This window comes from Mugil cephalus, chromosome 10 (genome assembly GCF_022458985.1).
Source record: "Mugil cephalus isolate CIBA_MC_2020 chromosome 10, CIBA_Mcephalus_1.1, whole genome shotgun sequence".
NCBI classification, from domain to species: Eukaryota; Metazoa; Chordata; class Actinopteri; order Mugiliformes; family Mugilidae; genus Mugil; species Mugil cephalus.
The window spans coordinates 25,428,780-25,453,512 of NC_061779.1; the positions used below are offsets into that span (position 1 = coordinate 25,428,780).

The 24,733-nt window shown below is 40.2% G+C and overlaps 2 protein-coding genes across 3 annotated transcripts; both read right to left on the bottom strand.

The window, feature by feature from the left end:
• Positions 1-898: 898 nt before the first annotated feature.
• On the bottom strand, positions 899-7,966 carry LOC125015451. The gene is made up of 4 exons (XM_047597340.1): positions 7,272-7,966; positions 7,083-7,163; positions 5,787-5,971; positions 899-5,354 (listed from the first exon to the last, which is right to left on the bottom strand). Exons 1-4 carry the CDS (start codon positions 7,357-7,359, stop codon positions 4,473-4,475), a joined length of 1,236 nt encoding a protein of 411 aa, XP_047453296.1. The 5' UTR covers positions 7,360-7,966; the 3' UTR covers positions 899-4,472.
• Positions 7,967-12,782: 4,816 nt separating this feature from the next.
• Positions 12,783-24,561, bottom strand: syt8 (synaptotagmin VIII). Of its 2 annotated transcripts, none has more exons than XM_047595402.1 (9): positions 24,374-24,561; positions 17,488-17,769; positions 16,978-17,144; positions 16,588-16,683; positions 16,228-16,395; positions 15,817-15,984; positions 15,466-15,583; positions 14,719-14,852; positions 12,783-13,650 (listed from the first exon to the last, which is right to left on the bottom strand). In XM_047595402.1, the coding sequence occupies exons 2-9, from the start codon at positions 17,747-17,749 to the stop codon at positions 13,390-13,392; spliced, it is 1,374 nt and encodes a 457-aa protein (XP_047451358.1). In that variant the 5' UTR covers positions 17,750-17,769; positions 24,374-24,561; the 3' UTR covers positions 12,783-13,389. The 2 variants fall into 2 exon arrangements, with proteins under 2 accessions (XP_047451358.1, XP_047451360.1); XM_047595404.1 differs by lacking the exon at positions 24,374-24,561 and adding an exon at positions 22,264-22,345.
• Between the last annotated feature and the right edge of the window lie 172 nt (positions 24,562-24,733).

The window sequence follows — 24,733 nt, forward strand, 5'->3', positions numbered from 1 at the left end:
TTCAAGACGCCTCCTGTCTGGAGAAACTAGTTGCATTGCTCAGGTGTGATTTTGGTCCATTCTTCCACACAGTCTTTAAATCTTTAAGGTTCTGTGGGCCTCTTCTATGATCTCTGATTTTTAGTTCTTTCCATAGATTTTCAATTGGATTCAAGTCAGGTGATTGGCTGGGCCATTCTAGCAGATAATCTTCTGATAAATCTTTTCACCCCTCTGTCAGAAATCTTGTGAGGGGCACCTGGTTGTGGCCGGTTTGTGGTCAAATGAAGTTCTTTTCACTTCCGGAGCGACATGTGACTCTCCATACAGGAGACATCTTGAAGCTGTCATTACCAACAAAGGCTTTTGTACAAAGTATTAAAAATCACTAAGCGTGTTCAATACTTTTTCCCTGTGTCATTTCACATTATTACACATAACTTAATTTCTGAACTTATTTGTTTTAGTTTCTTTCTATGTATGGATTTATTGGGTTGTTACCAACACCTGGTGAAAATTTCATGTCAATAGCACCTTTAGAAATATGTGAACTATGAAAAATTGCAATGTGTTCAATATTTATTTTACCCACTGTGTCATTCCAAGAAGGGTCAACAATCTATCCCTAAAAGAAAAGATCTTGGAAAAGTTAGATGACATTGCATTTGTGGTCAAATCTGTTCTTTTTTTTTGTTTGTTTGTTTTGTTTTGTTTTGTTTTTTTTACAGCAAAACCTGATTGATAGAAATGTGGCTCAGACAAAACTCTAACTATTCACTCATGCTTCCATCACATCTAATGAACCCCTCCATCAGGTCTGGATACTTCTCAAAGCCCTTAGTCAAAAGTAATATTCTGCCTTTCCAGACTCCAGACGCTTTATACAGAAAAATATGGCAGGTCAACTCTATGACAACTGTTAAGTCCACTGGTTACTTTAATATTTCAACAGTACAAATTAAATTTGACTCAGTAAACATGACATGAGAAATACATTGCTTCACATTTCTGAACATCGTATTCATTGAGAACATTCTGGGCCACTGAGGAATCACCTGAGAGAACGAGTTAGAAAACATATTCAGTCTGATATGGTGTCAACGAGAAGCATATGCAACAAGGAATAAATCAAATCTGCAGAATCTTTGTGTACTAGAGTGCCTAATATGTGCATTAAAACATTGGCCGCCTCATGTATCATCATCTTCAATCCCAGCACCACCTTAATGAACAACATCGGTACTGTACACTATTTACTAGCAAATATATCACAGCAAGGACCACTTGACACAAATGTTATGTCCATACCTTTTTTTTGCTGAAAATAAGAACACCCAAAATATTTAGCGTTTTACAACATATCAAGAGGTTAAAGTCATACAAAGTGTGCAAATGTCACCATACGGTCACAAGACGACTCTAAATGAAGGCACCATACTCTTTAGCTTCCACTCCTATCACACCACTGACATGACCACAGAACTGTGCCAGGGTTAATGTCACAACTGTGCTGTACAACTGATTCTCACAGAGGATGCCCAGGAACTTAAGAACTATCAAAATAAAAATGTAAAAAGGAAATATGCAAGGTGTTATTCACAGGTTGCCCTTCAAGTTCACTAAATATGTGTGTGATTATTGTGACTGTGACTGGGCCAGGCCCAAAAACTTGCCCACTGTGGTCCAGATCTGAACTTAGATGTAGTTACAACATAAACAGATGAGGCTAAACTTACAAGCAGGACAGAAACAGCATTTCACATATCTAGAGTCATGCAGGGTTCATCTCATTGGGATTATTGGGTTCCATTAGTAGCATGGCTCTCACGTCTTGTCTTGATCTGCTTTGTTAATAAAAATCATTCATACGAAGACAATGGATTCACTGATTATCAATCTGAGAAAAAAAATCTCTGATGTGTGTTTGGAATGGATTATACTTCAACAAAGATCTGCTAGGCCTATCAAATTATTAGGGTGGTGAGGGACAGAAGAGCAACAGCAGTGCAGACATGTACATCATCAGAGCACAATAGACTCTTCATAGTGGGCTCTGCCTGGTTGTAGGTCCTAATTGCACGCAGATATTTTGATTCCTGAACTGTTGCACAAAACAAATCTGTTGTCAGAAAATCGTGTAGAGACCAAGACTTCTATTATTTTAACTGGACCATTGCCTTAGCATGGCTATTTCAATGAGCACATTAACAACGGTGACTGTAAAAAACATCGACAACAGTCATTTCTCAATGTAAGTGTGAAATATCATCAATGATAATTTTAAATTAAAAAAATAAAATAAAATAAAAACTTTCTGAAATTGGGCAACCTGTGAGTAGTGCAAAATCATCTCTTGCTGTGTAAACCCTGAATAGCAGTGGCACTGATACACTAATACTGATAAGAGATGCACAACTTCACAGCATACACTGAAGTTTAAATTCACAGAGCCACAGTCTGAGCACTACCCAAGACACTTAACCAGACAAGCTGTGGCTTAACATGGGGGTACAGTCTTCCTCACAGAGGACAGCTTGGGCCATTCGTCTCCCATTAAGTATGACCTTGGAAAATACACACAAACAAAGAATGCATGAAAAGGTCACATGAAAGAGAAGTAAGTTAGATTTAAAACGTATGTCCATGTGCAAAGTTCCTTCTTGCGATAGAAGCAGATTAATCCAGTCAGTGGTGATCGATCCCTCGGTGACTAATAGCATGTAAGACCTCCGATCTTAGGATGTGCAGTGGAGTTGCAACTTGGTCTCAAAGTATTCCAAAGCAAAGTCCTTATTGCACAAAGATTATGACTACTGCATCCAGGCAAACATTCTACCATCATAATATACATTTAAAAAAAAGAAAAAAAGAAAAAGAAAAAAAGAACAACCTTCCAAACAAATGACCACAAACTTTACCTATTGTCAGGTCAATGGCAGTTTAGAAATACACCTTCAATGCATCTGGACTGACGGCTTGTGTTGAGACTTCTCACTACATTTTGATTCTAGTTTCTGGGGGAAGGGAAATTTCTGTTTTAACAGCAATCAGGCTCAGCAACCATGAAGCCAGAGAGGAGGGTTTAGGCTGTTTGATAACTAGCAATGGTACGGAGCTGTAACACAACGTAACAATGTAACACAACGTATAATGATGCAGAAATGTAGTGCAGGCAGGCCATGTTAAATTTCTTTGTGTCGTGTCTGCAATTGAGCAGCTCATGAAATCTTTTCCTGAAAGCATCATGATTTTGGGTGTACAACCACTGAAAAGACTGAGGAAGAGGGGAGAATTTTGTACGTCCGTTTGGCAAGTAACAGATATGGTCAAGACAATGCAATCTGCACCAATCACTGCTCACGGTGACTTAAGTCGCAAATATGCGTCTGTGCACAATTCTACCCAAACACTAGATGACGCTGTGTCTTTTTTACCAGTCAGGTTCATTTTGGTTTCTACTTCCTGCTTCAATTTCAACAACGGCAGCTGAAACTTTTGACAAACACAAGTTTCTGTATCTACAGACGTCCTCAGTTAATCTTTCTGATTCATTATTGATCCAAATCAATCAATTCGAAAATTGCAGAGATGGAGAAGCAGCCAGAAATTCTAAAGCAGAAACACTTGACTACTAAGTGGACCAATCACAGCTCTTGCACTATGTAATGCCGCAGCAAGTCGTTAGATTTCTGGGGAGGTGCACATCAGCGATGCTGTGAGGTCCGTGCACTGTCCGCGAAGGGGTGAGCATCACAAGCAGAGCCTCTGCAACACTTTAGTGCAGAAGCCTACGTTACGCTTAAGGCATAGACTACAATGTAGGGTACGCACCTATGGCATAGATATGACACATAGGCAGAAAACCGAGTTTCACCAGGCAAATAAAACCACACTCTCAAATGTTTTGCCTGTGAAAAGACTTCAACAACTGGGAAACATTTTCAGGTGTCATATTTCATTTCTAATTTGAACGTGCTAACTTCAAGTAGATTGTCAACTCACATTTAGTATCATACATTGGCCTGGTGAAAAATCTAAACTGCCACTGGTCTTACAACTCATTCATGGACAAGTTGCCAAACCCTATACATACACAGCTCTCTAAGATGCATTGTTGTTCCAGGTGCGAATGAGGCCGCACATTAATCGAATGAATAATTTTCCCATCCTGTACTTGTATGACATCAATAATCTCCTGAGATCACTCGTAAAGAAATTCCCCTGATATTGAACACCGACACAACAGCATGGCACAGAACTGAAGCAGGATTATATCAACTATACGGCCAACACTATTACATTACATCAAGAAGCTGTATACATAACCGTGAAGTCTATTGCGTTTCCTGTTTAGGAAGAATGGAGGAGGAATCACAGCCAGGTCACATTTACAGGTCTGAAGAGAAAATACATCAAATGTATAACTTTTACAACCACTGAACTTAAGGAGGAACAACAATATCCAGCTGATCAGTCTACGATGTGAAACGGAGTCAGGTCCATGCCACTTTGCGTGAGATGGCTTGTTTGAAGCACTCTGGGTCAATGTTGCCACCAGGCCTCAATGCTCTCTCCAAGCTCACAAGCACGTTTTGGTGGCATTCTCTGATGTTTACTGGGTACTTAGCCCTCAGTAGCTCATATGCAGCAATCAGCCTCATGTTCTGCTTCACCATGAGATACTGGATAATACACGTCGGTGCCAGAGAGAATCCGTCCCGACAGTGGACCAAGACTCGCTTCCTTTTCTCCATGGAGGCATTGATGCACTCATTGATGTCCTCAAAGCATCGCTGCTTTAAAGCCGGGCCATCGCCCAGAGCATCTGGCACATCTCCGATGTCCACCTTAAGGCGAGACCAGCTGTGCCGGGTCCCACGGGAGCAGGTGCAGGGTATGAGGCTGAGGGTGGGACCCGGTTCTCCTGGCACATTGCTCATGTCGATGATACTGTCAATGTTGTTGCGGCACAGTGTGCGCCCATTGTATGCTGCATTCAGGTTGCCAACAAAGATATAATCCGTCACCTTGGAGATAACAGGCTCAGAGTACTGGAAGTGTTCAGGGCCGCTGGGTTTGGACTCGGGTGTATCAGGGCCCCTGGCTCCAGCTGGACCTGTGGCAGCTCTTCTACTGTAGTTACGCAACTTCTTGGAGCCTGAGCGGGACGGTGGGTTTGAGTCAGACTCAGAACTACTGTTCCAGGGTGGAGAGAAGAGGGAGAAGCGACTGGAGGATTTGCTCTTGTTTAGGATCTCCACTGGACTGGAGAGACTTGAGCTGGACGCTGTGGTGGAAGCCGAGGCCCAGAACAGAGATGCTCGCTCCAGAGAACCAGTGCTACTGGCGGCTCCTGCACTATGAGCCTGCTCCATCTGCAATAAAAAGCAAACACACTTGTCATGCATCCAACGAATCGCACAGCACTTTTTACAGAGCGATCAAGGTCTAATCATTTAATGATGTCAAGTTGACAGAGTATGGTGAAACTTTTTGTCTTCGTTTTAGAAGTCATAAAGAATTCATAAAGAGGACAGGTAATTAGTATTTACTTTGAATAAGAAGAGTAAATTATCAGGGCACAAACACATACTAATGTTAATACTGTATTATAAAATTCATCCATATAACTTTCCACCTTGGCAGTTTCATGACCGTAAAAGGTCACTTTAGCAGTGAAGACAATAAATGACAGGACTGCCGACCTTTTCTTGAACATAGATGTATTTGTTTAGCAGTTGCTTGTTTTGTTCAGGTGTACTACTGACCTAAGGGCACAGCAGTTGTTTCTGTGTTTGTGGATATACCTGAGCTTTGAGGTTGTTCTTCCACTCCTGTGTCTCCAGAGCCTTGAAGCGTCCACTGCTGTCGGAGGAGACCGACACACAGAGGGGCCGGTGGGCTCTGGGAGGGAGCTGGGGGGTGAGGGCCACAGGGATGGGCCTCACATCAGCGTGCTCACTTCTACTCATCATTAGATTTGGACAGGAACCTGAGGCACATAGGGGGACATGTCTGAGATAAAACAACCAACAAGAGAACATTGTTTCTCCTCTGGATGGAGGTTCAATGCACACAATGAGGAATCAGCTTTCATTTTTACAGTCAGTATTTCAGCCTAGTTTCTTTGGGGGAAACAATTTGTTCTTAAGAAGTCTGCACTGGTTTTTGTTGTTGAACAAAACTTGCTACTGTGGCATTTAGGGATGTCCCAATTGGAATCAGGAGATTGGGATTCAGCCAAGCTCCACCTATTGTAGTTATTTATTTTAGGCCTGCTGTACACCAAAACCACATCCTTGTAATGTCAGATCGTCTTCTTTCTCTTTGCTGCCTAGCGTCAAAGCTAGAAGAATAAGAAAAGGATTTATGAATCTCCAGGGGAGGAAATTTTATTTCTTTAAGATCAGATCAGTACTCAGATTGGCCCATACAAAATATTAAATGATCGGTATCAGATCAGAACCAAAAAACTTTATCGGGTCATCCCTTTTAGGCCTCATCTGTGTATTCTCATATTTTTATTATGCATTTACAAACAGCTTAATATATGTGGGTTTTAGATGACTAACTAGTCATCAAGAGCTCTTAAGTTGTTAAAGTTAATAAAGTAGTTTTATGGATTTCACATTGAACTCATTTAGGGATTGGATAAAACGACTTTATTTAACTGGATGGCTTTCAGAAAACATTGACAATGGCAATGACGGTGAACTTTGGGACTTCAATAAAAACGTACAAGCTGGAACTAATCCGACAGGACTTTTATTCATACATTACAGGTCTGAGGTAAAGTTTCATTCTGAATGCAATAGCACAACTGAACAAACCAATAAAAAGGGACTGTACTGTTAGTTGGATATGTGTGGTGGCGTGTATATGATGGTGAAATTGTTGCCTTGATGTTATGTGAGGGTACATGTAGCATGTGTATGTTTTGTGAAATGATGCGTTGTATTCTTGGGGCTGTAAGTGAGCTGTGCAAACATTTTTTTCTGTGGAGGACAAATAAAACATCTATCTAAAGGCTGTCTTTTGAAACCATTAGATTCATTATGCACATATCACTGGAGACAAGATAGTTAGAGGTGGACTTCACCTACCAGCACATTCTGAACGGGTGATGGACTGAATTTGGAGCGTGTTCTGGGTTTTCAACAGGCTGTGAAGAGTTCTCACTATACCTGTAGATGAGAGGTCACCTTTGCAATTCATTTAACAAACCGTACACGTGGCCCAAGGGGGACGGAACAGAATTTGAACAGGAAAAGATTAAAACGCATCAGTCTTACCAATCCTTCCATTTTGCTTGCAAAGCACCTTTTGGTCCAGAAGTTTATGTGCACTCGGGTCTTTGTTCCACTTGTCCTCGGATTCCATATTCCGCCTCCTGCTGAGAGAGGCACACGGCTCAGGCGGCCAGTCATCTTTTGCAAGCCGAGCAGCTCTTCAGCTCCATTGGACAGACACCCCTTCAGCTGCCGGAGTGACACCAATAATAGCATCCCCAGCTAAGCTAGCCGTTAACAGTAGGCTAACCTGGTTAGCCAACCAGCTCGCTAGCTCACTGAGTCATGTTTTCAGCCGGTGGAGTCTCTAACCGTTGGTTATTTCCAGAGTAGACGTGAGGTTACAAAAAAACCTAGGGCATACACACCCGACCAAACTAACATGTCGGCTGAAGCAGTTAATGAACTACTGTCACCAGTAGTTCCGTTAGCCGGAACGTTAGCGAGCTATCCGCGGACGGCTATACGTAAGAAGCCGCTGTTTGACGTTCGAGTAGCCCTGCATCTTATTACATTAAAAGGCAACATGTACGGCAGCACATTGCGTTCCTCGGCTGTCACACAGCGCGATTCAACGATGCCAAACGCCTCAAATGTGACCATGTAAACGGAGCTTTGGTGACTAGCTGGCTGGCTGGCTACCAACCAGCAGCAGCATCACCACTGTGAGGCAGAGCGCGAGCCCGACCCCCTGCCGCGCGGACTCAAACCACACTCAAACTCCAAACAAACAGTGGCAACTTTATACCCCGAACTTAGTCTGACAGGGAATATGACACTTAATTTTGAAGAAAAAAAAATAATAATAATAAATAAAAAGTCAAATTACATGTGATCTGAATTAAGTGCGTCATTTTTGTAAAACTCCACGACTGACGGTAAATTATACGCGATACACATCTCCTGCAGGGATAGACACAGTGGATAAAATCCCAATATTGTAAACGCGTTCGATTACGAATCCATGGTCTAATACAGAGGTTGGATCGGTCCTTTTCATATGGTCAGTTCCAAATAATACAATCTGAGCTAAATCCGTTACAGTCAACAAGCGCTGACCCACCCTTCAGTTCTTGATACCGTCTCAAGCCAGGCACAATAATCAAATATCTAATTAGGCCTGTAAAATAGATAACAAGCCACAACAGAATATATGTACACACACACGCACACACACACACACACACACACACACAAGTAAATTAGGAGAATGTTTAAATTTAAACTATCCTTTAAAAAATGAATTGTAATATGGACATAGACCTGTCTGCTGTTTAGTCCTGGGTTTCAGTGTTGTGTTCAGTTCACTTCTCTTTCTAAAACAGTGGGCAAATTATGAACAGCAGTAATTTGAACTGAAAAAAAATGCAGTCTAATATGTATTTTTTCCATTATCATTATTTAATCAGTCAAAAAATCTTGAAAAAAAAATACATCTGTCATGTCAAAAGTGCTTCCTTGTGCTCCCATACATATTCATACATTGTTAATGATTAATTTAATATGCAAAGAAATTTGATCTGTTTGAATTAGATTTTATAACCATCAGTTTGGGAAAAAAAATTTTATTTATTTTTTTTTCTGCTTCCAATTTGTTATCCAGCCAAACCGCCACTTAATAAAGTCATTACTTCATCTGTGTCCCACATTTTGCCTGGTTGCACAAACACTTGTCTTAGAAACACACATTCATGTCAGGAAGGTTCAACATATTTCAGTGTATTTCAAAACATACACAATCAAAAATCATCAAAAGCATCGCCACAGTTTAATGAATCTACTCACCGTGTGTGAGCGTGAAGTCGGCTGAGGTTGTTTCTCAGTATGCGCCAGCAGCCTGTCTCAAACAGCAGCAGCAGCAACAACAGCAGCAGCAGCAACAGCTCTGTCTGGAAACATATGTCTTTGAGCTGATCTGGAGCCCCCTCCTCTTCTTCTTCTTTTTCTTTTTGTGTTTAATTGGATGGCCAGGCCTCTCTCCAGGTATCCTGGTAACCCACCAACCTGCTGATGTCACTGCTCTCCATAATGAAGTGCGAGTGTATCTAGCTGCCTTTGTCAATAAGCAGGCAGGGAAATTCACAGGAGATAAGCCTGACAATGGAGACCAACAGGTCTAACATGATGTGATTTAAGATGATCAGGAAACACCCTTCTCTCTGGCTCCCGAACTTATTATCACAACTTAAATTATCACTGCCTGTATACCCCTGTGTTCCCATGTGTTTTATGTTATCACTAAGGCCTTTTCTAATGTGAATACACATTAATGATAATGTTAACACTGTATGAAAAAAGGCTACATAAAAAGTATTTTCAACAGATTATATTTCAGGGGAAAGGGAAATTTAAAATATATAACACACCATTAGATAAATTGATTTGCACCACATATAACAATGATTCAGTGAATACTGCAACTGAAGTGAAATTGAAGTGATGTTAATGTATTATTTTCCCCAAGGGCTTTGTTAAGGAAATAAAACCAATAAAATATATTTAAAAAAAAATCTTAATTTATATAAATTCAATTTGCTTTTTTGAAGCTTTTAACTTAGCCCTAACCTTAACTGGAAAAAAAGAAAGAATTAAAATATTTTTTGTGTATTTGTCCGTTGAGTGAATGTGAGTCCTGTTAAGTTATGGCTCCATGAAATTCTCCCTGCAACTGATATTTCTTTTAACATTATGTTTTTAACATTAACACAGCAGTTGGCTTACATTGTAGATATGACAGTTAACCGTTATTAATGGAAATGGGATCAGACTACAGACCCTAGAATGCGAATTTTGTCTCCATTTGTCAGTTCTGTGTCATGTCTCAATGAACGAGCAGAGTTCTTCTCGGTCAAGCTGCAAGGTGACAGAAAGTGGAGCGAGGATCTTGTGTGATGTTAAGTGTTATGTGAATGTGTGGAGCTGCCCTTGGGTGGGTGGAATATTTGCATTTCAAAGAGACTCTCAAGCTCCTCTGCTCAATCACTGCTGAGTCTGTTGAACCTTCACTGACCTGCTGCCTCCATAAATCACCCTCTGAGTTTACTGTAACTCCTCTAGCAGGCCAGTGGAGCTGTATCACTCATTAGACACCACTAAACAGAAGTGTGGCTGGCAGTGTCTCCCCACAGGACATGAGCAAAACGTGGTCAGAGATATGCCAATTTGATTGTTCTCCATATATTATAGAATTTATTTTAACTTAATTTTAATTTAACAGGATTTGCTGCAAGGTTCTTTTTGTCTTGTATTCACAACTTAACTCTCACTTGGGAACACTAGCCAGGTAGGCTAGTCTCTAAACACAATCCTACTAACTATGCAAGTAGATTATAAGGATCCATAGCTTTCTTCGTCCATCCATTATCATTGTGCAGGGCTGTCTCAGTAGGTGTACATAGGGTTAGACCCCATAGCTGCTCTTAGTAGTTGCCACTGAGGTGTAAAGAAGTGGTAGATATGGCGTATGGCCTGATCAGACCTTGCAATAAGATCCGATCTGGATGATATGATCACGTAAAAAACAGGTGTGAACACAGCCAGGACACACTGAGTGTGTTTACTTGCACGTAAAAAAACGAATTATTGCCTTAATCGGACTATAACTGGAGAATTTAAGTGCATGTAAACATGTTACTCCGATTAAAATCGGAGTTCTCATTATCCAATTGAGACACCCAGATAATGCGATTGAATCAGAGTTTTCAGTCAGATAATGCGTGTGCGCATGCTCCACAACCGCTGCGTTGGCGTGTGACCCCGGAACAAAAACATCCAAGAAAGCCGGTCGCAGAAGGAGAAGAAGAGAAATGGAGCCGTCTGAGGGTTAGCGCGGATCTTACCTGCACCAAAAGTAGCACGAACGTTACGTACAAGATTAAAAAATGTACTATTATCTGTCTGGTTGTTGTTTGAAATGCCTTTATTTATTATATCATGTAATAGGTCAACCGGAAATTGGGCCATATTAACGTGGTATTATCCTTCTAAAAAGACACGTATTGCACATAGTGTGGAGGGGAGAACAGTTATTTGATTTTCTTGCGCTGCATGTAAACTGGGACAAGGACTGTAGTCAGAAAGTCGAATTTTGAGCATAGCTCGATTAAACTCTGCATGTAAACGCACTGACTGAGATCGCATATGAGAGATCTGATCTCTGACCACATTTGGAGGTGTCTGGGTTGGTGTGAACATGATGTGTTCTGAGTTGCATTAAAGCCTATACTCAGCAGAGGGGCTCTTTTGCCTCATTCATTCAGAAAACGAAGCACACCATTATAAATGAGAGATTGGATCTAGAGATGCATTTGGAGACACATGTTAATGCAAGGTCTGAACACAATGTGCCGGAGCCCAGATCAGCACACTACCAAAAGGTAGAAAAGCACTATACATTTACCATATTTACCATCTTATCATAAAATATTTGAGTATAATTATAGACCATAATTTGCATAGGGTCAGACATTAGGTTATAGAAAGCACACCCATGGCCAATTTAGAATCGACAAATTAACCAAACATGGAATGGGGGAGAAAGCCAGACCACTGGAAGACACAGGGAGAACATGCAAACACCTAAAGGCCCCAGTCAGCCTGCAGGTGTTTTGAGGCTACAGTGCTAACTACTGCAGCACCTTACAGACAGTTTTAGATTTCACTGTGACATTGTTTTCTAGTGATGTTTTCATAGAGCAACAAAGTAGCAGTTGGTGGGATGGATGGCTAAGTAAAACATTGAAGGTGATTCCGGGTGGAATTCCCATAATTGTGGCTATTGTGGATCTACTGGTCGCACTGACGTTTAACTCTCCATCTCCCTTGTAGAGATAAGTGGAAACAAGGTGCTACATTCAGCGGTGTACATATCAGCAAGTGTAAGGAATCAGCAGCATAAAAAAACAAAAAAAAAAAAAAAAACATTTATACAAGACTTATGTTTGTGTTTGTCCTAAACATTATGGGGGCCATAATCACATATGGTGAATACACCTACTAGTGCACCAGTGCATTAGTGAGGTCCTAATGTGATGTTTTGTGGTGAGGTCTGACTTATTCCATGACAGGAGTAGGACATGAATATGCATTTCTAATGTGAGGCACAAATGAACACTGAATAAAAGTATAGTCTAAAAATCATTACAGTACTGTATTACTGGGATTTACCATTACTGAAACTGAAAAATCTATAATAAATAAATAAATAAACTATGTCAGTACTCCAGGTAAATTACAATATTTGTTCGGACACCATGTTTCCGCATCAGGTGCTGACAAGAGTGAAATTCAAACCTCAGTTCTCTCCTGGTTTATGATTGCGGAGCTCAGGCTGCACTGTTTAATGAAAATGATCTCTGGAGGCCTGAAACAGCAGGAAGAGCCACCTGCTGAACTCAGCTTGATTGACTCGTTCTGCTTTTAAGCCTCCATCCATCGGGGGAAAGATGGAGCTCTTTGTCACTGCTGTTGCCGTAGCCACACTAGCACACTTTGCTAGTATCACATGACCAATGACAAGATTTGCACACACTTTATTTTCTGGGACACATGTGTCTTCCGAGGGATAGATGGATATTGCATTAGTTAATATTGTTGTCATCATAAACTGGAATGAATTCAACCCTCTACTATACTATACAAGGTATATTCCACTTTCACACTGAACAAAAACAACCTTGCATCCACTAATGTCTGGGTTTTTGTCACTTCAAAAACAGAAAGGTTCACCCTCATTTGAGAAACCTTTATATAAATTTTGGAATATAAAGGTAATAGATGTTGATGTCAAATGGGATGTGTATTATGAAACGGTAGACACAATACTCTCAAAAGCCTTATAAGCTTTTGTATGCCTTTTTACTACATTTTTTACGTTGTGTTCATGTGTGTTCTTTATCTTGAGAGTTTCCTACCTATTGTTCTATTAACTGCTGTTGGAAATAAATTTCAATTTGGCCATGCAATAATGTGATATTTAATAACCTTTATATCAAGCTTTAACATATTTTCAGTTTGAGGAATAAGAAGTGCTTATACAAGAAGAAAAGTGCTTTTACATTTGAAATCATTTTTGAATGTTTAGATCTGAAAATATAAGAGGGTTGGGTACATTTGAAAGTTTTCATTTTGGATGCCATCGGTGAGCGTTTTCTATCAGTTTGCTGGGAATGGGAATCTTCTTTTTCAGGGGCAGCGTGGAGTTGACCTGCTCAGCCAACAGCAGGCTGTGCCACTGAGCGACCGGCCGCCGCGGGTTGGACAACATGTCAGCCCAGTGCCTCAGCTGGTTCCCCATGGCATCGCAGCCCAGGAAGATCTTCCCTATGGGGTCGTTCCTTGTCACGGCATCGTGGTCCCAGACCGAGATCACCAGGTTCACCCTCTGAAGACAACACGATAGTTGGATTCATTTAGTTTAAAAACATATTTACTGTACTTATTTCTATTGCAAACAGTAGTTCAAACAAGTGTGTGCGGTCCTACCACTGTTGATTGATCCTGCCATGACAGCTCCTGGTAGACTGTCTATAACTTTAAAGCATCTTTGAACTGCACCAGAGTTTCTCACTTCCAGAGATTTGTGATCTTTCTCTCTGTTTCTGTTCTCCAAACCACCACTAGCCTTTAGCTGTGGCTCTAAATGCAAGTCAAAGTGTACTTTTTACACTTTGTCTGTTTTGCTGAGTTTATATCTGCATGTACAGTAATTGTTTCTTAAGGATGACCGACAGCCACAACCCCCCACACAGCCTGCCTCCCATTTTAAGTCTCATGCATTGCATAAACATACTTTGTTAATGCACGTTTTTTATTTTTGCACTCTACTTATTGATGCACACATCTGTGCATATTTATACTGTATATTTTGTATATTTTTTGTACTATTCGGTTTCTTTCTCGTGTTTATGCTTATTGTACTTATTACCACTCTGAGAGCAGCTGCACAGCTAACGTGGTGCTCAAACTACACTTTCTGCACAGAGTGAGTGTTTGTATCATTAAAGTGTATTAAAGCATGAGGTGCTCTGTTAACTTTTGAACTTTTTAAAACTTTTTGTGGTTTCACTTCAAGACTCTCACTCTTCAAGCAGACAACTTGAATTGTGTTCCATTTGAAATTCTTGAAGTTGATCATCATCACATTAAAATCATAAAATAATTTTAAAAAAGACCACATTTTGAATAACATGGAAAAGACAATAGAAACGGATAGCAACAGAGCCAAATCAATGTTCTTGAGGTAATTTAGAAACAGCATCTTCATTAGGTTCTTACATCGTAAGATGTTGTCAGTACTTTCACTCACAATTAACGAACAAGGATTTATTTCACTACAATACAAATTACATAAATAACTGCTATGTACCTTTTTAATCAATTAATTTTTATTTTTATTATTTGTCAAACATTGATGTCCATTTAGTTTTGTTTTTAATCGTACAAAACTCACCTGGATTTGCTCAAAAGTCACGTCGAAGGTGAAAGATTCATTATAATAAGGGTTCAGCGTCTTCTTTTTAATGGATGTCTTCCTTTTCTTCCACTTCCTCTTGTCCAGAGCCAGCTGCACCTTCACATAGGGGTCTGCAAGCACAGACAGGAAACAATTGCAAGTGATCTGCAAATTTATTTCTATTATCCTTTCATTCATTTCACATGCAGGTTCAGTTGTTGCATAAAATGCTTCGATGGAAAGGAAACAAAATTTGTACAAAATTAAGAAAAGCTGTACTTGTGTGAAGAGTAAAAGGAGTTGTAGCAGCAATGTGAAGCAAATTTGCATCTGAGTTTGAAATTCAGGGACCTGAAACTTTTTAAGAAAATTCTTCCTCCTTAATCGACGTAATGAACTAAACAGTATCAGAAAAATGCAGTCTTTTCTGCCCTACAAAGCTAAAACATACATACAGTTAAGGTCTGTTTTACCTTTAACAATATTTAGGGGAGGAGTAAGAACAAAGCAACTAAAGAAAAGTAACACATGACGATACTAACTAGCTTCTATATCTATTAAATTCTACATTTTTGTAAGGACCTTCCCTTTAATCTCTACTGTTTCTGTTGTTACTGCTGCCACTGTACAGGTAAAATGATCACTATGCTGTTAAATGTGTTTTGAAACAGCAATCATTTTGTAGCCCTGAGGTAACTCTTGGGATATCTTTTTAGGATGTATGAGATACATTTTTAGTCTGACCTGAGCTTCCTCCAATGTCCATGCTTTTCAGGTTTTTCGCTTCCAGGATCACCACCGTCAGTTTGCTGGCAGTGGGGACATAGCGCAGGGAGAGGCATATCTCCCCTAGGTTTTCTTCCTATGGGACACAAAGTTACACCGAAATCTTAACAATATGTTCATTGGTTCCATGTATCCTTCTCATTCACTGTCACTTTAGTAGGTCCTCAGGACGAGTGGCAACCTCCAGGGCTGCAAAATGGAAAATAACGATGGCTGCAGTTCTTTGAATGGCCAATTGAGGTTGGCGAACAACTAGAATCATGCAATTGACAAAAAAAACATATGAATAGTTAATTGAAAAAAGATGACCTCAAACTTGGCAGGCTCGGCCAAGTCTTGCCACTCCTCGATGACATGGTTCCAGTCAACGTCGCAGAGTTGCACCCTGAGCTCGCCGATGATTTCGTGTTTGGAGAATCGGTCAAAGTCGAAAACCTTCATCACCACTGTCGACTTCAAGAGGGTGGACTTGGATAGCTAGAAACATATTAGTTTAGAATTAGAAGCATCTGTTCCTGTTTGGGGGATTTGGTTGTTAGATCTAAGAGGAAGTCAAGAAAGCACCTTTCTCAAACCATAGCTGGGCCTAACTCATATATGAGGTGTATGGCATATTAGGTCCAATGGGAAAGAGTTAGATACTTCAGATCGGGAGCAACAAATTCGCAGCTACAGTCTGCTTTCATGAGATTTCATGGGCTTTAACCAACTGCTCCTTACCTGGAAGGTGAATTGCTCATTGAAGATAGGGTTGAGTGTCTTCCTGAACACTTTGGTCTCACATGTTTTGGTCTTGTCAGGACAGATGTAGACTTTGACATATGGGTCTGAACTTCCTCCTATGTCCATGGCCTTCAGGCCATTAGCTTGTTTGATCCCCACTGTGAGCTGTAAAAAACAGACAGGTATTGATTCTTAAGTTTGTTGTGAGTTAAAGGAGAACTGGTTTCTGGGTTATAGAAGTGTCAGTTTTTGACCAATGAACAGAATAAACAATAAACAACATCTTAACAGAAGTAAGGTGCCACATCAATGGTTTAAATGTTTGCACTGTGAATAACTGGTCACAGGTTTAATCACCGTGGACAGAGCAGCATTATAATCGAGAGAGTAGAGCAGCTTTCCTCTCTGCTTTTTGGTCGAACCGTAGTCAACGTCACTCACATCTGGCTGAACCTGTGAGAGGAGCACAGAACGCATCTTAGACAACTCAAGTAAATAAAAACACCAAACAGGGCTCTAATACTGTACTTTAGCCTTTAACTTTATGAACTGTAGACTTCAGCAATAGTGAAGTGAATATTGAGTTACCAAATAAAGCTCATGACATATAATAAACTAGATATAAAAATTGAAAAAGGTTAACTGGTTGAACAAAAATAATTTTTCATAACCTTACTTGCTCAACTTTGAATTTTACCCTTCCTGGAACTGGACTCAGATTGGCATCTCAGGGCCTGTGACACTCACCAGAGCTGTGGTTGTTTTTCCATCCACTCCCTTCAGATTGATCTGCTCATTCTTCTGGTGCCTTTTCTTCTTCCCTTTGCAGCAACACTTGATGCATATACACAAAATGCAGAGCAGAATCAGCAGGCCGCCACTCGAAAAGATGGAGTAGATCGCCCATCGAGGCACTGCAAGAGGTAAGTTAGGCAGGAAATTTATTGGGCCGTGTATGCAGAACTTTTCTGAAAGAACACGGGTGTGAGGTTGTCAGTGTGTAAAATTTGAAACAGTAGACCTCATTAGCCACAAGAAGAGAACTACAATCTATCATTAATATTTATAAGTCTTATCATACTCATACCCATGTCTCTCCAGAGCATTTGCCTTTGAAGCTACTGTATTTATTGTCTTTATTACACAGGAAATTATGTTTTTTTTTTTTTTGGCAAGTGTGAACAGGATTGAATAATTATAAACAGTTTGTAGGGATAGAGGACTGGAATTAGGTGATGCTGATGCTTGGTAACTTACAGGGGATCTTGTCCAGCAGGCCATTGATGAAGATGACAGCAGGGTCGACAGTGGCGTTAGTGGAGGCATGGGTGGTGAGGGTGATGCTGGTGGGTCTGTGAGTGGTTGTGAAGTTGACATCTAGGTTCAGATTGGTACTAGTGTGGGTGTAGTTGGTAAGGTTGGTGTTATTCGTGGTTGTGAAGTTTATGTGAGTTCCCACGAATGTAGATGAAGGTGGTGCACTAGTTACTGGATCAGAAGATGGATGGATGGTAGGCATGATGAGGAAAATGATGAATTCTGGGAGAAAGAGATGTGAAAAGAGATCCAGTTAAGTGTCTAGTGGTTGCGGTATGTTTTACTTTTCATCACAACATATGTTTGATGAGACTTTATTGCTGGTGAAAGGACTTTGTAAAGTACATGCTTGCACAAAATTCTAGAGTCATTCTCCTTCTGTAATGAGGACCTGAGCCTCATGACTAGTAGCACAGTGCTACGGAGGTGACATAGTCTAATACAACGCTCCTGTTTTCATCAAATCCAATAACAACAACAATAAAGTCAAACTGAAGAAACGCACCACCAAAGGAGCAAAGACAGGCAGCATCAAGTCATGTTCCATGGAGTAATGCTGATAACAGTCTCATGTCAAATAGCCCGATTGTGCATGGACTCTCATATTATGGCAGTGTTTTTGTAAGTAACCTATTCAGAAGATAGGGACAGCCACTTACACGTATACCAGACAGTCAACACAAAGGCCAGAACCTCTGAATGCAGTTGATTGGTTTTGGTTTTTCCAGCACTGGCCTTGGCAAAGGCCACTGCTGGAACAACAACTCCCCTGAAGATCATTGCAGTGAGACGCCCTTACATTACTCCCCCACTTCCCACGGACAACTGCTGATAGTTTACTCTGTCTGGGACCCGGTCAAGGTTGTCTCCGGACTGAGGCACCAAGATTGTGATTCTAGGCAAACCGGCTCTCCAGGCCTACACATACACATACAGTACATATGGACAGATATGCAATCATACCCCCTACCCCCATCCAACGTCTTCGCTGCTTTTTACCGCCAGTGACGAGCGGTGCCGGGATGCGCTGTCGTTGGCTATAGAACGGATTGCAGTTTGTTTGCACTGATTAACCACCTCCCCCACCCCTGCACCCTCACCCCTCCCCCATCACCCCCCTGCCCCGATGCAAGTCCCGAGTTTTCATGTTGTAAAGTGTATTTATTATGTGCCTGTGTTGCTGAGGTGATTTTTAATGTTCCCACACTTTTTTTCCTGTAATTTCCCAAATTTGTGGGACAAATAAAGGTTCTCTGATTCTACTCTGATTCATGATAGAGGAATTGACTATTTTGCTACTGTGAAAGAGAAAATGGCAACTACTGTATAAGCGACTAACATAAGTCATTTAAATAGTGAGTTAATAGTATGATATTCAGTATGATATAAGAATTGCACATATACTATGCGCACTGGCCAATGCATATTATCAACCACAGCTCTTTCTGGATTTATTGCACCTGAAACCATGAACTTAGTGTGATGATTGAGAACTATTTTGCATTAAAGCAGTTGCCTATACATGCAAAGGTACTGAACTGGCAACCATTGGTGGTAAATAGTATGTGGTCTTGTATTTATATTGCGTCTTTCTACATATTGGTACTCAAACTTACCCACTTGTTTGCTAAAATCAGAAAACATATGTTTGAGACAGTGTGTCCATGTCCAGTTAGCCTGTTGTTAGTTTACTCTGTGAATGGGTAACCGCAGTCATACATGCAAGAACCGACCAATTGACCAAATTGTTTAGGAGGATCTATAGAAAGAATCTCTTGTCATTGCCATACTGTTATGGGTCATGGTTTTGGAAGGTTTTAAAAAAAACACACATAACGTATACACAACATATATAAAAACCATGTCGGTGAAAACTCCTATCTCCTTGGAAGTTTGCAATGACGTATAAAATCAAACACTGAGACTCATTAAACTTGGCTGTCGTGACTGAGTGGAATTCCACCTAAAGGTCTCCGCCATGAACAAATAGCAGTAGCACATTGACTAGTCTGATACGCTCTGATAACAGCACTCCTCAAAAAGTTTCTGTGCTTCTCTCCTGAAGGAAACCATTTGTTAACGAGCCTGGAAACAATGCACCTCCGATACACCCCTGTGCGCACACCCAAATGAGCGAACCTTCATGATAAATGACATAGCTCCCAACTTAAACCACATTTCAGAAAGTAATCTTCACTGAGAAAAACAACTCCTCACAGAAAATGTCCTCAGCTTTTCAAGGATGTTGTCACTTTTTTTTCCACGTTTTGCTTGACGTGGAAGCCATGGCTGGTGTTTTGGGAAAGCAAAAATATATTTTACATATCTAAGTTTGGAGAGACGGGAAACATATTTGAGTTCTCCAGTTCTCCACAGTACTCCAGTTAGCTTTACATTTTGTTCAGAAGCCAACAGATGATAACAAATGACAGTGTAGGACAGAGATGGTAGCAGGTATTTAACTATTAACAACCTTATACACCCCAAATCAACCATTCCCTTTTTTCCTTTTATCTGGTTACTGAGGCGTCCAGAACTCTATTATTTTGGTTCCTGATTTGTCAGTGTGACACTGTAAAACAATCCAGCCCCATTTAGTTATGTGAACATATTTCTTCTCTTTAACACCAATAGTCATTACAGTGTTTAAAATCAAATTAAATTCAATATGTTTTCTATATATTACTGTTACTATAAAACTATATCTTTGAAACAAGGCTATACAAAGTAAACTACTGTATATACAGCAACAATATTGGTAACACAAGCATAATAAATGGGTGGATTTTACAAACTATTTCACTACCAGGAATGCATCACAAAGTAAATAAAATAAAATTAATGTCACATTTTTGAACAAACAAGGTGTTAAATCATAGCCTGGAAATACAAGTCCTTGAGGAATTGTGAGTTCATTTGAGAAGATAAAATGAGTTTTCTTCAATGGATAATGTAACCGAATAAGTTATTTTAACTCCCAGTATCAAGGTGAAACAATAAATGATTATTAATTATAATTCAATTAAAACTAACAGCTTTTCTTCAGGTTTGAGACACCAGGTGAACTTTTGTTTCTATGTTTTTTAAGTTTTGTTTCTAAGTCATTCTGGAAATCTACTACAATGTAATCATTGCTGTTACATTTGGTACTTTTACAGTCATGTCCTTATCCCTGATGTTGGTACCACTACAGATTGCTACATGTATCACCCCAAACCTCTTTGTGGTTTGTCCACCACTACTACTACGTCCAGTTGGTTAGCCATTACCAGTATATACTGTATGTGTATGTACTGTATATCGATAGAGGGATAGTTCCTGGAATACTTGAAGCTGTACAATAGGACTTTTCAAGAGCCTTTATCAGAAACTGAATAGGGCTGTGGAAGACATAGCCAGTTGCGCAATTCACCATCAAGTGCAGCATAAATGAAAGAGATGGTGGTAGCGGATGAAGAATAACTTTATTGCATTGCTGCATACGAACAAAGTTTTACTGATGGTGAAACTTTCTAGTAGGGTGCTGTCTGGGACAAAGCCTGGAGGAATGAGGACTTTGTCATTATTGTTCCTCTGAAATATTTATAATATATGTGGGACTGTGTTTCTACTCTGTGATGCTAAGGGAAGTGAATCCTGAAGCTAGAAGCTTTGCTCCTCATCTGTACATGCAAGCCCTTTCTTTCCTCTGACCACTTCATTCTACACCTGCTATAATGACATGAATAGCATCATCATTTCTGTACTTCTTACTAACATTGTGAAATGTTTGGCCTCATGGGCACAATCAGCATCTTAATTTAGTATTTATTTATTTATTTTAAACATTTAACAATAGAGTCATACTATATCTAACTTCCATCTTCCATATATTGGACAGAATAGTCCATGACCATGTGTAAGTAGCTTAAGCAGCTAGCTGTATCCACAATACAGTATTAGAGATTACTTAATTTAGCTTAGGTGAAAGTTGATTTAGTTTAAAAGTACTTTGCCTCTTTTGTTGCTTTGCATGTAATTGCTGTATGGTTCTGTGTGTTTGTATTTGACATCAACACCCTTAGAAAACAGTAGATCATGATAGGTAATGTAGCTAAGGACGGCCCATTGCTTCACTCATCCACTCATATGAAGCGACCGGTGAGGTCCTGTTTCACAACTGTCCTCGCCACTTTTCAAAGCCTCTGTGCTACATATTCATCTGTTTTGTTTGTTTATTGCTTTTTGTTCTTGAGAACAATGGTGGTCAGTAGATGCCACTGACGAGCAGTCCAACAAACAGATGAAAATCACTAGTTACATCACATTTACATGTACATAATGGATTACAATATGAATGGTCCCTACCATGGGTGAAGCTCCAGAACCACTGGATCTATAATTTCCCATGATGTCAGCAGTGGCATCACCCTAATGCTGTGTCTAACGCAAATGTTGTCTCATATATTTAATAAATAAGCCTCATAGCTGTAGCCATACCTCAGCGTGGCATTTGCTTGCCCAAGCAAACTTTGGGAGGTTGCTACAAGCAGTTCTGTGTCTGGTGAGCTCCTCATTAACTTGCTGTAAAGCCCAGTCCCGCTAGCTTTTCTCGTCTCTGTATTCCGTTTGCAAACCATTTCCTCAATAAAAACCTAAGCACTAAAACCAATGGTATTTGTTGAGGATAAAGGAAGGCCCCACAGATTCATGCTGTAAATAAGACATTTAACTCACTTCTGATGACTTTTAAAGAAACGTCGACATCCCTGCTTGCTCCAACCAGACGGCTGGCTAAGACCGTGGCTAAGACCGTTCTGTAGCTCTCAGAACGACAGAGATTTGGTTTGGAGAACAGGGAGGAAGGAAGGGAACATAGCGACTCAAGCAGAGTTTTCCAAAAAGCAACCCCTCAAACTGTTTGATCACAGAGAGGAAACGCCTCCTCCCTCCATCTACACCCAGCTTGTTTTCACTGTAATCAGAGGAAAACCCTGCATCAACAGTCCATCAGAAATAGACTTGGGCAGGATGCAGGCCTCAGTCTAATCAAACTGTGAAAGTGGTCATGACAGATAGTGCACTTCCTATTCTGTCTCCCTGAACCAGAAAAGACATTGTGTTAAAATCTCTACATACACAACATTTAGGCACTGACAAAGACATTCAGGTCTTTGTACCTGACAGATTGGTCTCTCTGTCAGATTAGATAATCATAGTCATGCTGTAACTTGGCAGAAAGTAATGAGAGTGAAGGCTATGACTTGGTTCCTGACCAAACATAGCAGAGGTTCCAGGCCCAAGCACTCTGGTCATCACCAAGAGGACGTTGTGAGCTGCTATGTTGCAGCCTCAGTCCCCGTGGACCTGTTGGTTAATGTGACCGGACACATTGGAAATGATCCCATGACACACGACAAAAGAAGCTAAAAAAAAAAATAATAATAAAAAAACAATGACAAGCTAGTTCTTTATCAGTGTGTCTTGATTCATGTTTGCTGCCAGACACGCATTACAACTTAATATTAAAATTTCAGTCTCAATCTTTTTATATAACTTGTAAAACTTGTCTAAATGTCACCGTGTTGACATTCAGACAATGCACTTATAAAGTACTATTGTTGACATATACTGTGTATCTATATAGTTCTGCGCAAAGGTTTTAGGCAGGAGTGGGGAAAAAGGGTGTATACTAAAAAAAACTTTCAAAAATTGGAAGTGTTAATAGTTTATTTTCACCAAATAACAAAATGCAGTGAATGAACAGAAGAGAAATCTAATTCTAATCAGTATTTGGTGTGACCACCCATCAATTCCTCTAGGTACACTAGCTCACAGTTTTTGGAGGAACTCAGCTGGTAGGTTGTTCCAAACATCTTGGAGAACTAACCACAGATCTTCTGTGGATGTAGGCTTCCTGAGGCCATAAGATTCTACAAGAGCTCCCTGCACAGTGCATATGTGTAGCTAAAATTCCACTGCATGTTGAAGTTTGGAAGCAGTGAAGTGTGCAGTGCAACAGTTTCATGTGTTCATCCATTGTCCCGTAGACACCAAATGTGGTTGCCTGGAAACTTATACACAGTGTGTTTGACTGTATGACAGCTCATCTTTTTGTAACAATTAAGCTACTATGACCAAGCAATTTCCCTTGTGGAACATTAGTCCGTCTAAGTCTAAGTCTAAGTTTTGATTTTCTAATCTGAACACACTCTGGACGTTTCAGTGACGTCTAAAGTGGCACTGCAGTTTATCATAGCGCATGAACCACGGACGCCAAATCAATCTATCAAAGTCAGCTATCAGTCACCCACACTGGAAAACTGTACACCTACTGATGGAGGTGAATGCTGAGAACAAAGTAATACTACAAAGGGAGGGATGGAACAAAGAGGAGATGAGAGTATAAGAGTGGAAAAAAGGAAGTGGAAGAGAGAAACAGAGCAACAAAAGAAAGCTGAAAAGGGGAAGGAAGGATGTCAGAGAGGCACAGATATGAAAAACTAATGAATTAAGAGAGGAAAGAAAAATGGGATAGTTAACATATATGAATAATAATACAATAAAAAAATAGAGAGAATGGAGGGATGGCAAAGGGAAGACACAATAAGGAAAGATAAGGTAAGACATAAAATGGGAATGGGGAAGACAGAAGAAAGAGAAAGTAAAGAAAGATAGTGCTCATCGTGTTCTTTGGGTCTGAACCACAAACCAAACAAGAGCTCACATGGCTGCGGTGCAAACAAACAGGGACACTTCTCAACTGGGTTGTGACAGTGTAGTTTTCCCTGACAGACACACAACCACATGATCCTGATAGAAAAGAGAAAAGTAGCAGCATCTGTACCTTAGTGTATGAAGAGTCTGTCCACGCGTTTTCTCTTCTACTGTTTCAAAATCATTTCTTCTTCTTTTGTTCAGTCGGCTGTTGATATTTGGCTTAGTGCGCTGCTTCAGCTTCAGTCTGTCATCTTATACTTCTTAAAGTGTGTCTACCTCGGCCTGCAGCAGCCACCACACCTGCTATACACACACATACACACAGTTACCTACACAGTCAGTGTTCAAACAGAGGTGGAGTTACCTAGCACTTATTTAAATATAGTGCTCGTCATCTTGTTTTTTCTCAGGCTACAGGCTACTGGAGGATCCAGTCTGTCTGCTAATGCTACATCACAGAATACATTTCTGCATACACACACACACA